Raw genomic sequence first — 12,485 nt, 5'->3', positions numbered from 1 at the left:
CATCCCTTTAGCCAGTATTTTTGGCATCCAACTCATACTGCACACAATGCCTCTTGACACATGTTTTCAAATACCCCACACCTCATGTTTCTGTCTTCCAGGCTCTACTCTTTGCCTGGAATGGCCGGTCACCTCTCTCAGCCTGGGAAGGCCATAACTTTCTTTTCAGATCCAGCTTAAATTCAAGGCACATTCTCTAGGTATTTAGGCACTCTCTCCTCCATACTCTCAGGACTCCTGATAAATACTCTTATTAACAGTGGGTATTTTTTACTGTGACTGTTCTGTGGCACTCTCCCCAGTTAGACACTAGGACACTATAAGGTAGAGATCATGTCCTGCTTATCTGTATCCCAGCATCCAGCATAATACCCAGCCCAGTGAAGTTAACACATATATTTGCTGAATTAAAGAAACTGGATGATGTCTTAAGTCAAAAAATAAAGACTATTCCCCTGGAAGCTCTCCCTATCCAAAGACCTACCCAACTTCGTCACTCAATAAACATTTCATTAAAACACTTACACACAGTATTTAACAAGGTGTTGGTGATCTGGGCCTATCTACAAACTCAACCTGATATACCACTCACCACTATGTACATTGTTTTCAAGAACACTCAACTATCTGTAGGTCTCTGGACATCCTCTCTTACTCCTCCCTGCCTCTATACCTGCTGTTTTGTCTGCTCGGGAGTCTTTCCGACTGCCTGTCTACCTAGGAAATTTCTATTTATTCAACTTTTGTCTGGTTGCTGTCTCCTTAGTAAAACCGGCTCTGACTTCTTTCTTTTCTGATCTCCCTAGACCCAAGAACACCTCCCTCACTGCACTCATTACTTTATGCTGGATCAGTTTTTTTTCTTTATCTGTTTCCACTACTATTTCGTAAACTCCCTGAGTATCAAACCCTGTTGTGTTTATCTCCGTGTTCCCAATGCTCAGCCTCAAGGCCTAGAGGAGGAGAAGGAGAGGGAAGAGAAATAACAGAAGTAGCTGACATTTAAAAGCACCTACGTTACCAAGCATTGTTTCTAGCACATTACACTGACTACTTCTTTAAGTACTTCTTCCTATTATGCCTATTTCGTGGTAAAACTAAGATAACGGAAAGGTTAAGAATTTGCAAATCTAGTCCCAAGTGTAGTAAGTAAAGGAGCCGGAGATCTTAATCCAGGTGGTATGGCTATCCTTTGGTCTATTGCCTTTCTGGAATGGTGTCAGCAAACTTTCTCTGCCAAGGACCAGATGGCAAATATTTTAGATTTTGTGAGCTATTTAGACTCTGTCACAACTACTCAACTCTGCTTTTGCAGTGCAAAAGTAGCCACAGCCCATATATGGCTGTGTTCCAGCAAGAGGCTATTCTACAAAAACAGGTGGTAAGTCTGATTAGGACTGTAAGCCAGTTTGTTCATCTAGAAATTCAATAAATGTTCATCAAATTAAATTGGATCTAATGATGTTGGAAACCAAAACCTTCTCCCTGCCCTCAAGGAAAACTTTTTCCCTTATCTTATCTTAAAGCCCTCAGCAGTTGCAGCCTTTAAGCCTTTACTCGGCAGGCAAATCCACTGTAGGCACTCAAAAACCAGTTTCAGAACTGAAGTCAATGGGATGGACATGGGGCCCTGATCTTTGTGCTAAGCTCCCACCCCTGAACTCCACCTCAAGAGACTGTTGGATCTTAGCCAGATGTCCTTGCCCCCAGCAATGAAGTCTCACAAATAGATAACCTTTACTTCTAAGAAGAGAAGCTACTCCAAGGTTCTAGCCTGTACCTCCAACCCTTACCTGGCCTCCATCTGAGGTTTCTCATGTTATCAGTATAAATACAATATTACCGGAAACAGTAGGCAAACAGAAAAAACTTCCACACTTAAGTGGGCCACAAGTTTCAACCCTAAGCAGTGAAGACTTCTTGGTGTTCCAGAATGTTGTTCCACAGCAGTCATGAGCACTGCTCTAACCTAGATCTTTTTATGTAAGTAGTATAATAATGAGAAAAGTAGGTATGAAAAAAAAGGATGAGAAAAAGAGGAGCTTATTGAATTGTAAATTTCTTTTTTTTTTCCACTTCACTTCAGTGACATAAACCCCACCCTACAAAAGAACCATTTGAATTGACATATACACACTATTACATATAAAAGATAACTAATGAGAAGCTACTGTATAGCCCAGGGAACTCTATTCAGTGCTCTAATGACCTATATGGGAATGGAGTCTAGAAGAGAGTGGACATATGTATATGTATGGCTGATTCGCTTTGCTGTATGGCAGAAACTAACACAACATTGTAAATCAAGTATACTCCAATAAAAAACATTAATTTGAAAAAAAAAAGAACCATTTGCTTTATATTTCACAATATTTTGACATCCTATTGGAACTGAGCAGAACCCTGCAGTACCCTCCTCCCCCCCATTACAAAACCAAGAAGTTAATGACTAGGACAATAGAGTCAGAGACTCAGTGTCTGATGTACATTCCTGAGTTGTTTCACAGATACTACAACTGTCACCAGAGAAAACAGCTAACTGCATGGTGGCCAGCTGTAGCCATGACATAAGCTACTCCAACTTGAGCAGTACTGAGTCTATCGCTAGCACAATTCCAAGAACTGGCCTCAAGAGAACGGGATTAACATTATTGCTCATAATAATATATATCTTTGTGGGCATCAAAATAATTGTGGTTTGCTCTGCCTATATATGTAAGCGGACAACTAAAATTGTCAGCAACGAGATGCTATAGACCCATGATGACACCTTCCACTCTGAGAATACAGCACCCTATGTCAGAATGAAGAAGGTACAGAAGATAGACCTTCACCCCTAATCCCATAGAAATGGAATGATGTTCTGATAAGTGGGGATATGTAAGCAGCTCTTTGCAGGAAACCACCCTCAGCAGGAAGCCCCTGTTCTTGTCACTTTAGCAAAGTTATATTGTAACTAACTCTTAAACCAGGCAGGCCCATGCTCTACTCATCTCAGGCCCAAGCACACCTTTCAAATCTTTTAATCACACAAAACCCTGCCTAACTTGTTGGTTCTTTCCATCGATCAAAGTAGAAATGAAGAATAAGTAATTAGCAGATGACCAGATCTCTTCCCTAGCTTCCCCTTCAGTAATCTCCTGATCAAACTGTGTGAACAAGATAACATCTAGAGGAAGATCAGGAGGGGTCAACAAGCCTGCACACAAGCCTGCACGCGGTGAGGGATGGCAACAACTCTGACCCCCATCTCAATGATTAACTGGGATTACTTTTCTGTTTCCCTTTAAAAGATTTCATGGCCTAGCAAAATCTTCGGAGATGTTTTTTGTTTGTTTGCTTGTTTGTTTGTTTGTTTTGCGGTACGCGGGCCTCTCACTGCTGTGGCCTCCCCCCGTTGCGGATCACAGGCTCCGGAAGCGCAGGCTCAGCGGCCATGGCTCACGGGCCCAGCCGCTCCGCGGCACGTGGGATCTTCCCGGACTGGGGCACGAACCCGTGTCCCCTGCATCGGCAGGCGGACTCTCAACCACTGCGCCACCAGGGAAGCCCGGAGATGGTTTTTGAGGGATGCTGAGTCCACCATTTCCCCAGATTGCCGGCATTCTGATTAAAGGCACCTTTCCTTTCTACCAGCATTTGTGAGCACATAATTGATTTTGTAAGCAGAGAGCAGCGGGACTCGATTCGTTCCATAACACTATGAAGTACATGTCCTATTATCCATTATCTTCAAAACAGGCAATCACAGAACTAGAAACAAAGTATACCAACTGCATGACAAGGATCATATATGCTGCTCATGGACACTCAGACCAGAGAGGTTGTTAGTATAATATCCCGATTTAATTCTAGTGAGAAATACTTTGTTGTTGAAATTCACCGAAGAAGGTAACATAACTTATCCTAGGTGCTACAAGATGCTTCCCAACAGAAAAAAAATTTTTAACAGCAAAATAAACTATAAATATACATTTAAAATATTATTAGATCATCACTTTGGTTTTTGACCCCTAAACTGAGTTGGGCTCACATTTGGAAAAGTGCATGACGCTGCCAGTGAATTTACCCTACCCACTGTAATTCTGTGGTTGCCATAGGCCAGAGAGGGAGAATTACAATGGTGAATTACGAACTTCTTGAGGGCAGGAAGTATGTGTTATTCACCTTTGCCTCGCCAGAAAATCTGGCATATAGCAGACCAGGAAATGTTTGTTAATAAATGAATGAATGAATTTAATGAAGCCAAGAATCTAGATAATTAAGTTTGCCGAAACACATATGTTCTCCAAATTCCTTCAAGCATGCTTCAAAATCAGTATAATCCATAGGGACATTGGAAACTTTCCATCTGTGAGTGGGGAAACAACCCATGCCCTTATTTTCTCCAGCAGACTCACCGTCTTGAGTGTTTGGACTCAGGATTTGGGTCTTGAGTTCCTGCAGGCTAATTCCCAGACACCTGCAGATCTCCTCGGGGCTATAGGGTTCAGAGTGAAGGGTATCTTCTGTGATCAACAACATTTCTTCCAGACTGACCCCCAGCTTGGCCTGCACCTCCTCCAGCCGCAACACTTCCTCCCATGGCAAGCATTTGTGCTTAGCCAGCAGCTGCAAGTTCAAACCAAGAGAATGGTCAGTTTTCATTTCAGATATTGATATGCACTATTTTAATGAGCCAGATTCAACTTTAAGCTTTTTTGTTTCCATTCAACCTATCCACAATTCCCACCATTGCTTGAAAATGCACGCTCGGTTCAGATGTTTGAAATTAAACATGCTTGTGTGACACTCACAGGCTAGTTGAGTATTTTTCCTAAAAAAACTAATCCTCCACTGATTTTTTTGCCTATCACCACTTTCCCTCAGGGCTATTTCTTTGCATAATTTTGTCCTTTTGTCCCTATTCAGTTCATCCCCAATACACCACTCTCTATAAAGTCTACAGAAAACTATTCAAATCTCACATGATCTGGGTCCTGAGGTGGGCACTGCATGCCCGATTTCATTTGAGCACTTCCTGTTTACAACATGCCTCTTTGAAATGGCTAACGAATTTAAGTATCTGGGTGTTTGGAGTCAAGTCCCAGATTTTAAATGAAAACCTCATTGGTGACCTTACGAAACACCACTGCATTAGGTCATTGGTGGTAGTAGAGCTGTATGTTTCTCCACCCTCAAGAAAAGAGTTTGGCTTCCAGTTGCATCCTGAGGCACCCCCTCAATCTACTGCAGAGGGTGAGATATAAACCAAACCTTTGTAACCTGGTCCACTCATGGGAACCTCACTCCAGAATGTGTGTCCCTCATTTTTCCCAAACTACCCTTCGGAGCAGGTAACAATCAAAACGGTGAAGGTATCTCTCACCCTGAGGTCTACAAAATTCATTCCCCAGGTGTGAGGACCGCAGGTGCAGACAGCACAGATGGCAAAAAGAAGCAAACAAAAGAAGGGGAAATGTGCATCTGATTTACTCTTCTATTATGCTGATGATTTGATTTTCTTTCTTTTTCACAGGAAGCAGATTTACCAAAAGACCATTGTACTTGGTTAGGGCCTCTCACTTCTGAAGAATGTTAATAACAGTAGTTCTTATATTCATTAATCCTCTTTTTAAAACTCTGGCTCATACATTTGAAAGGAGTTAATGATTTTAAGGCACAACTGGTGAAAAAGACAATAGAATTACATTTTTCTGTCCAGTTATTTCACAGAACATGGTGCCATTTTTTTTTTTTTTTTTTTTTTTGCGGTACGCGGGCCTCTCACTGTTGTGGCCTCTCCCGCTGCGGAGCACAGGCTCCGGACGCGCAGGCTCAGCGGCCATGGCTCACGGACCCAGCCGCTCCGCGGCATGTGGGATCTTCCTGGACCGGGGCACGAACCGGTGTCCCCTGCATCGGCAGGCGGACTCTCAACCACTGCGCCACCAGGGAAGCCCCATGGTGCCATTTTTAAAGCAAGGCTACAAGCTAAGACCTTTCTTCTGACCTTGTTTGCTTAGCACATTTAATGTTTATTAGCAGTGCTAGATTGACACCTCCATAGACTAACTCATTCATTCATTCAACTCATTCATTCATGGTCTCTATGCCAGTGTATTCCAAAAATAATTTCAGAAAACTTATAGACATACACAAAACAAAAGAAAAACATACAATATATTTATTTTATACAGAAAAAGAGCTGAAGTGGATGATCTCCTAGAATTACACTTCCTCGAAACACAGATCCAAATCCAACTGAGGTAAACAATGAAGTTAACAGAAATAATTCACACTTGTATAGCGCTGTGTGATTTAAACGTGCTTTTTATTTCTTTTCAGCCTTGACAGCTCTGTGAGATAGGTATTATTACCCTATTTAAGAGATGAGAGTGACTTGCCCGAAGTCACCTACCTAGTAAGAACAGAGTTGGAAATTTAACCCGTGTCCTGTACCTCTTTCTTGCTTCCCCAAGGCCACATTCTCAATGGGCTATGCTTGATATCCATGTCACACTACTCATTTTAGCTCAAATCACCACTCAAGTTTTAGAAATGGTTTCTAAATACAAACTAAGTTTTGTGTTAGAAGTGAACATTCCAGTGATTTAAAACACTTTGATAGATGGGTTCCTTCTAAAATAAGAAGGAAATGGAAAAAAAAAATCAAAGAACGACCCCCAAGTGATGAGAATGGGCTCTTCCTAAGAACCTTGCAGTAAACACCATCTCCAAGTTCCCAACCCTGACCTCACAGTGAACAAGTCACTTTGCCTCAGGCACTTGATCCCAGGAAACTGGCCCAGGACTGTGTGGGGAGAAAGTCTTCGAGGGTTGCCTGCTGCCTACAAAGCTGTTTTCAAAGGCAGCCTCCCAATGCACTTTTGTTCCACAAACAGAGGCACTAACATTCAGCCTAGCAATATCCCAGTTTGCTGTTCCGCCCGCTTAGCTCTCAGCTGGAGGGTCCACGTGGCCAATTGGGTGTATATTTCAATTAAGAATGAAACCTACCACAAGCCCTCAATGACAGCTGCACAGCCATGAGTCGCTGAGTAGTGCACTACATTTTAGGAGTAAAATCAGAAAGCTGCTTAAGCCCTTTAAAATTTGGCCCAGGAAACAGAAAGATGACTTGCAGATGAGGGAAGTGGGTGGGTGAGATCTGTTGCCCAAGACAGAACTTCATGAGGGCATTTGCCGCTCACAGCCCTGTCGCCTGGCCCTACTTCACATTTGTGAAGCAGGGCTAGGAGTCAGGGCTATGGGTCATTTTGTGACAAGTTCCTCACTCAGCAGCAGGGTGGGGATATACGAGAAAGCGATTCTTTGTCAACATCTACCATTTTCTCTTCACCACTATAAACATTAGGTGTTTATTTCCGATTCCATTCCTGGGAGGTTCCTGAGCCTGGCTGATGCTCTGTGGACAAGAAAGCAGGCAACGAATATTTTGTCCACAGTCATGGAAAGATGTAGATAAATAGTGCTAGGACCCTGTCTTAGGTTGGTTTCTCTCAGAAGCAGGCCGTGAGACAAGAATTTAGGGGGAGAGGGAGATACAGAGAAGTGCTGATAGAGGAGTCTTAAATGAGACAGGAAGAGAAGCCAAGATGAAGTGCAGTGATGTGAGAGGTGAAGCGGGGCCTGCTGGACCCTCTGGGACCTGTATGTATAAAGCTCGGATGTGTCCTACACATAGACAAGAAAGCTCAGATATTTACCCGCTAACTCTCATACACCATTGATTGAGGGCTGATTCCAAGGGTGTTAGCTCCCCAGACTTCCAGGCTGTCTCATGTGCAAACTCAGCGTTCTCCTGCAGCTAGAAGACATCTTCAGTCTGAGAGGGTCTCTGGGGCTTCTATTAAGAGGGTGTGGTAGGAGAGTGCTAACATATGGACTCGAACTCAGGAGGCTGTCTGTCAGAACCCACCTCTCTCTGACGTTCTCATTGCATTTTGCAGTATTAACAAGTCAACGGAAAAGTGTCAAGTCTTTCTCCTCACCAGCTCAGCAAAGGATAAAATTTCAAATCCCTTCTCTGACAAGCTGTTTTCCACACAACAAAAGCAGCTGTGTTGTTGTTGGTTTGGGTTCTATAAATCACCCACGCTTATTTTTAAAATGTGAAGAAACACATAACAATTTGAAGTTTAAAAAAATTACAAAGTATAAAAGAAATCACCTGTAATCATCCCAATAAGATAACCACCAATCTCCCAACTGATATCCTATGATACATTTTTTATGCATACTTCTTACACACGTACACACATACAGTTTGACATAAATGGGATCATACATAACTGTTTTTATCGTGGATACTTTTTTTTTTTTTTTTTTGGCTTATCTCCCCCTCACCCTCCTCCAACTTCATGGAGCCATTCCACAGTGACTTCATGCCCATGTTCCGCTCATAATCATCATGAACACATTCACAATGTTGACCTTCCCCAGTGCTGGTCATCCCCACTCTCCACGTTCTCCAAAATTCTCCTGAATTTTCCCGGTTTCCCTCTCACCTCTCTGGTCCTTACATTTCCACCCAGGACTCAGTTTTCTCCTTTCATTATTATTGAAGCCATCTCCCAAATTTAAACCCCGGCCTTCTGCTCTTCTCTTGCCACATTCTCTCCCTCAGCAAACTGAACTCAGTCCTTGGTTTCAACTATTATCTCAAAATAGTTGAAAGACTATTGTCCAAGCCAAGTGAAACATTCCAACCTCAAATTTCTAACCACTTATAAGAAAATTCCATGGGGAAGTATCATCACCTCCCACTTTCATATCACCTTCCATCCTACCTTCCCCATATCTATGAGTGCTTTCCACCCATCATTTCAGCTTAAAACTACAGCCCTTTTCGACTCAACACTTAGCCTTTACCTGCACATGTCTGCATGCCATGCGTGTTCACTGCAGGGTATGAAGCACTCATGGCTCCTGACTGCATGGAGCTCAGAGTCAACCCGAGGAGACAGGCATCAATTAATAATTATATAGTGAAGAACTTACTCCATTTGTGATAAACTACTATAATGGAAAAATATAGGATGTGGCAAGAGCATATAAAAGGGCATTTAACATAATGGAAGTGGGGAGGGTGGTCATTCCTCAACGTAATGGCATTTAAGCCAAAAGGAAGACAGACACCCAATCACAGAGAGCCTTATACCTGACCCTTTACTAGGTTCTGTCAGAGATTCTTTCATATCCCTCTCTTGTTATCCCGTCCCCCCTGACACTTTAAGACCCTTCTCTTCACTTCTCTTCAACCAAACAAAAGTTCCTGCTGCCAGCTTAATATTTCTAGAATACCTTGCTAACATTTGCACTTCCAGGACCAAGCCTGGGTGATCCTCAGCACAGCACTCAAGGTCCTGCTACACCTGGTTCCACTATTCCCCAGTGTGTGTGTGCTCTGCCCTGCAGCCAGGACTCACTGTCCTGGGATACTCCACACCAGTATCCTGGCAGAGTGAGCTCAACTAAATCAATAGGCTGAGTGAAACTGGCTACATTCCTGGGTGTTTGGTTTTTCTCCACTCAAATTCAAGAAAACTGCAGAAGCCCTGAGAATATTATACCACTTCTCCTCACCAGACAAAGAATAAGCTCCATATTGACCACTAAGTGGCAGGAGCTAAAAAAAAAAAAAAAAGAACTGGATGAGTGCTGGCCACTAACCAGACACGCTCTGTAAAAAATCACACTGTAAATTTTCCTTGAAGCGTCAAAGGACCACATGAAACCCTCTCCTTCATTGCTGCACATGTTGCCACAAGAAGCTCAGGGTATGCAAAATGCAACAGCATAATTTCCCTTCCCTTTTTGACTTCCCATAATACTTATTATCAGCATCACACATTTTATCCCTCAATATAATTAAGGGATACTCTTTTTTATAGATATAAGGCAATTCTGGAAAAAAAATTTTTTTTAATTTGTTTATTTTTGGCTGCATTGGGTCTTCGTTGCTATGCCTGGGCTTTTTCTAGTTGTGGCGAGCGGGGGCTACTCTTCATTGTGGTGCATGGACTTCTCATTGTGGTGGCTTCTCTTGTTGCGGAGCACGGGCTCTAGGCGCGCGTGCTTCAGTAGTTGTGGCTCGCAGGCTCTAGAGCACAGGCTCAGTAGTTGTGGCGCACGGGGTTTGTTGCTCCGTGGCATCTGGGATCCTCCCAGACAAGGGCTCCAAATCTCTCTCCTGCATTGGCAGGCAGATTCCTAACCACTGTGCCACCAGGGAAGTCCCCCAATTCTGGAAAAGCTTAAGCCACTGAATATGTATAAAATATGAAAAACTTTGTGCTCATTAAAGATTTCTGGCTACTTTGTTAATTTAAGAACATAAAAATGTGCTTCACTTAAAAGACTCATTTGGTGGTGGGATGAACTGGGAGACTGGGATTGACATATATACACTAATATGTATAAAATGGATAACTAATAAGAACCTGCTGTAGAAAACAGTAAAATAAAATTCAAAAAAAAAGAATCATTTACGCAAATAATAATTATAAATCTCTATTGTGTTTGCCTTGAAATGTTTTAAATTTTAGTTCAAATGCCTCTGCAAGACTCTGACTTTTAATGAATCTGCATTAATTAGTTTGGGGAAGCTGTTAGAAAGAGAGGAGCAGGGAGGAAGAGAGAGAGAGGGAGAGAAAGGAGACTTAAGAACAGAAGAAACTACCAACATTAAAGCAAAACAAAGAAAAATCATCTTCATTGGTTTAGTGTACTTCCCTGTGCTAAGTAGACACAAAAGGTACTCATTTTTCAAAAAGTTACCTTGGGGAAATAGGAGGAGAGGAAAAATAAGTGTTATTTATTACAATTTTTCCATGTGGAGCTCTACTTAATCAGAATCATTTTCAAAACTATCCTCAGGGCTTCCCTGGTGGCACAGTGGTTGAGAGTCCGCTTGCCGATGCAGGGGACACGAGTCCGTGCCCCAGTCCGGGAGGATGGGCCCGTGAGCCATGGCCGCTGAGCCTGCGCGTCCGGAGCCTGTGCTCTGCAACGGGAGAGGCCACAACAGTGAGAGGCCCGCGTACCGCAAAAAAACAAAACAAAACAAAACAAAAATCCTGATCTGTCATTTCTCCACTAACACTTCATTTTTATTGTCTGAAAGCAGCAAGTTTATTCAGATTAAGACAAGCTTCTTTACTTTTTTTACGAGAGTTTATTTCCTGATTTAATGAGACCATTTCCAAACAAAAATTATATTCATTCACACATTGCTGAAAACGGAAGAATGGCACCATACTGTAATTAAAATAAGCTTAGCAGAATTCCAGCCTATATTCCCTAGGCAAGAGCATATTCTTGGCATCAAGATCTATCTGCAGAGCCTATATTAGCAGTTTTATCTTTATTTCCCTTTTGTATATAACCTTGGATTCTCATGATTTGCAGCAACGTGATTTAGAAAACATTCTGCATCTTGATAAAGGCTTTCAATTTTCTTTCTTCCATATTTCAAAAGAGAGAAAAATTCAGAGTACTTAAAATAATGTATTTTATCTACATCAAGTGGGAGGAGTGTGTGGTAAAAAGCCAATTTCACTGACCAAAGTACCTCTAAAATGCACATGGAGTTATACAGTTAAACTCAGAAGACAGCCTCAAGAACAAAAAGTTCTGCAGCGGATTAAGGTTTTCAGCTACTGCTCCAGAAAGAGAAGCCCTTTTTCTAGTTCACTCCCAAAAGACACCTCCCTCTCCCAGCCTGACAACTTTCACTACAGAGCTTCAGCACCACAATTTTATTTCTCATTTTCTTCTTGCATCTTTGGAAAAGCGTCATTACAATATGAACCCATTTCACACATCTCATACTTGTTTTGGCTCACCTATGAGTCTCATAAATGATATCTAATTTCGTGATAAAACTCTGAAAACAATGTTGTGTACGTTTGAGGTCTCCTCAGGAAGGCAGCACTTACTCATATACCTCAAAATAAAAAGTCAACAAGAATAAGCCCTTAAACAAATAAGACACTAATTTCTTCCATCTCCTGAAAGAACAAGTTTGCCCTAAGAGGGAAAAACATTCACTGAAGCCTTTGACATTGAAAAGTTTACTGCACTACTTCTTCTCATATATGCACTGATCAGAAGAGTTTAATATTGAAACATTTCTTTCATAGAATTTTTAGAAATTATCTGAATAAGTAAATTACATATTTAAAACACTTAAATCATGATTTTAAAAAATGTTTAACACTAAAATTTTCCAGAAAAAAAAAAAAACTTTTATTTTCTGGCTCATCCATTCTCAACTTCACAACTTCAGGGGATGGGAGTAAGGGGCAAAGTGGTAGGTCAGCCCAAGGGATAACTACACCTTACCCAGCTCCATGGTATCTAGTTCAGTGCTGGGCACACCCTATGCACTTGTAAAAAACTGTGAAATTGAGCAAAATAAATATGACAGGGCAGGTAACCCAGGGAATAGTTTTTCATTTATTCAACACATGTTGTGTGTT

At 41.8% G+C, this 12,485-nt stretch overlaps 1 protein-coding gene across 3 annotated transcripts in view; it reads right to left on the bottom strand.

The window, feature by feature from the left end:
* Positions 1-12,485, bottom strand: part of GALK2 (galactokinase 2) — a 128,081-nt gene that overhangs the window by 40,041 nt on the left and 75,555 nt on the right. For all 3 annotated transcript variants that reach the window (XM_082647801.1, XM_082647802.1, XM_082647803.1), the window contains one exon: positions 4,401-4,611. In XM_082647801.1, the coding sequence (XP_082503927.1) occupies positions 4,401-4,611 (211 nt within the window). The remainder of the gene's footprint in view (positions 1-4,400; positions 4,612-12,485) is intronic.

This window comes from Grampus griseus (assembly GCF_964374135.1).
Source record: "Grampus griseus genome assembly, chromosome: 2".
Taxonomy (NCBI): domain Eukaryota; kingdom Metazoa; phylum Chordata; class Mammalia; order Artiodactyla; family Delphinidae; genus Grampus; species Grampus griseus.
The sequence above is the reverse complement of the archived record's forward strand: the minus strand, read 5'-3'. Positions and strand labels throughout refer to the sequence as shown.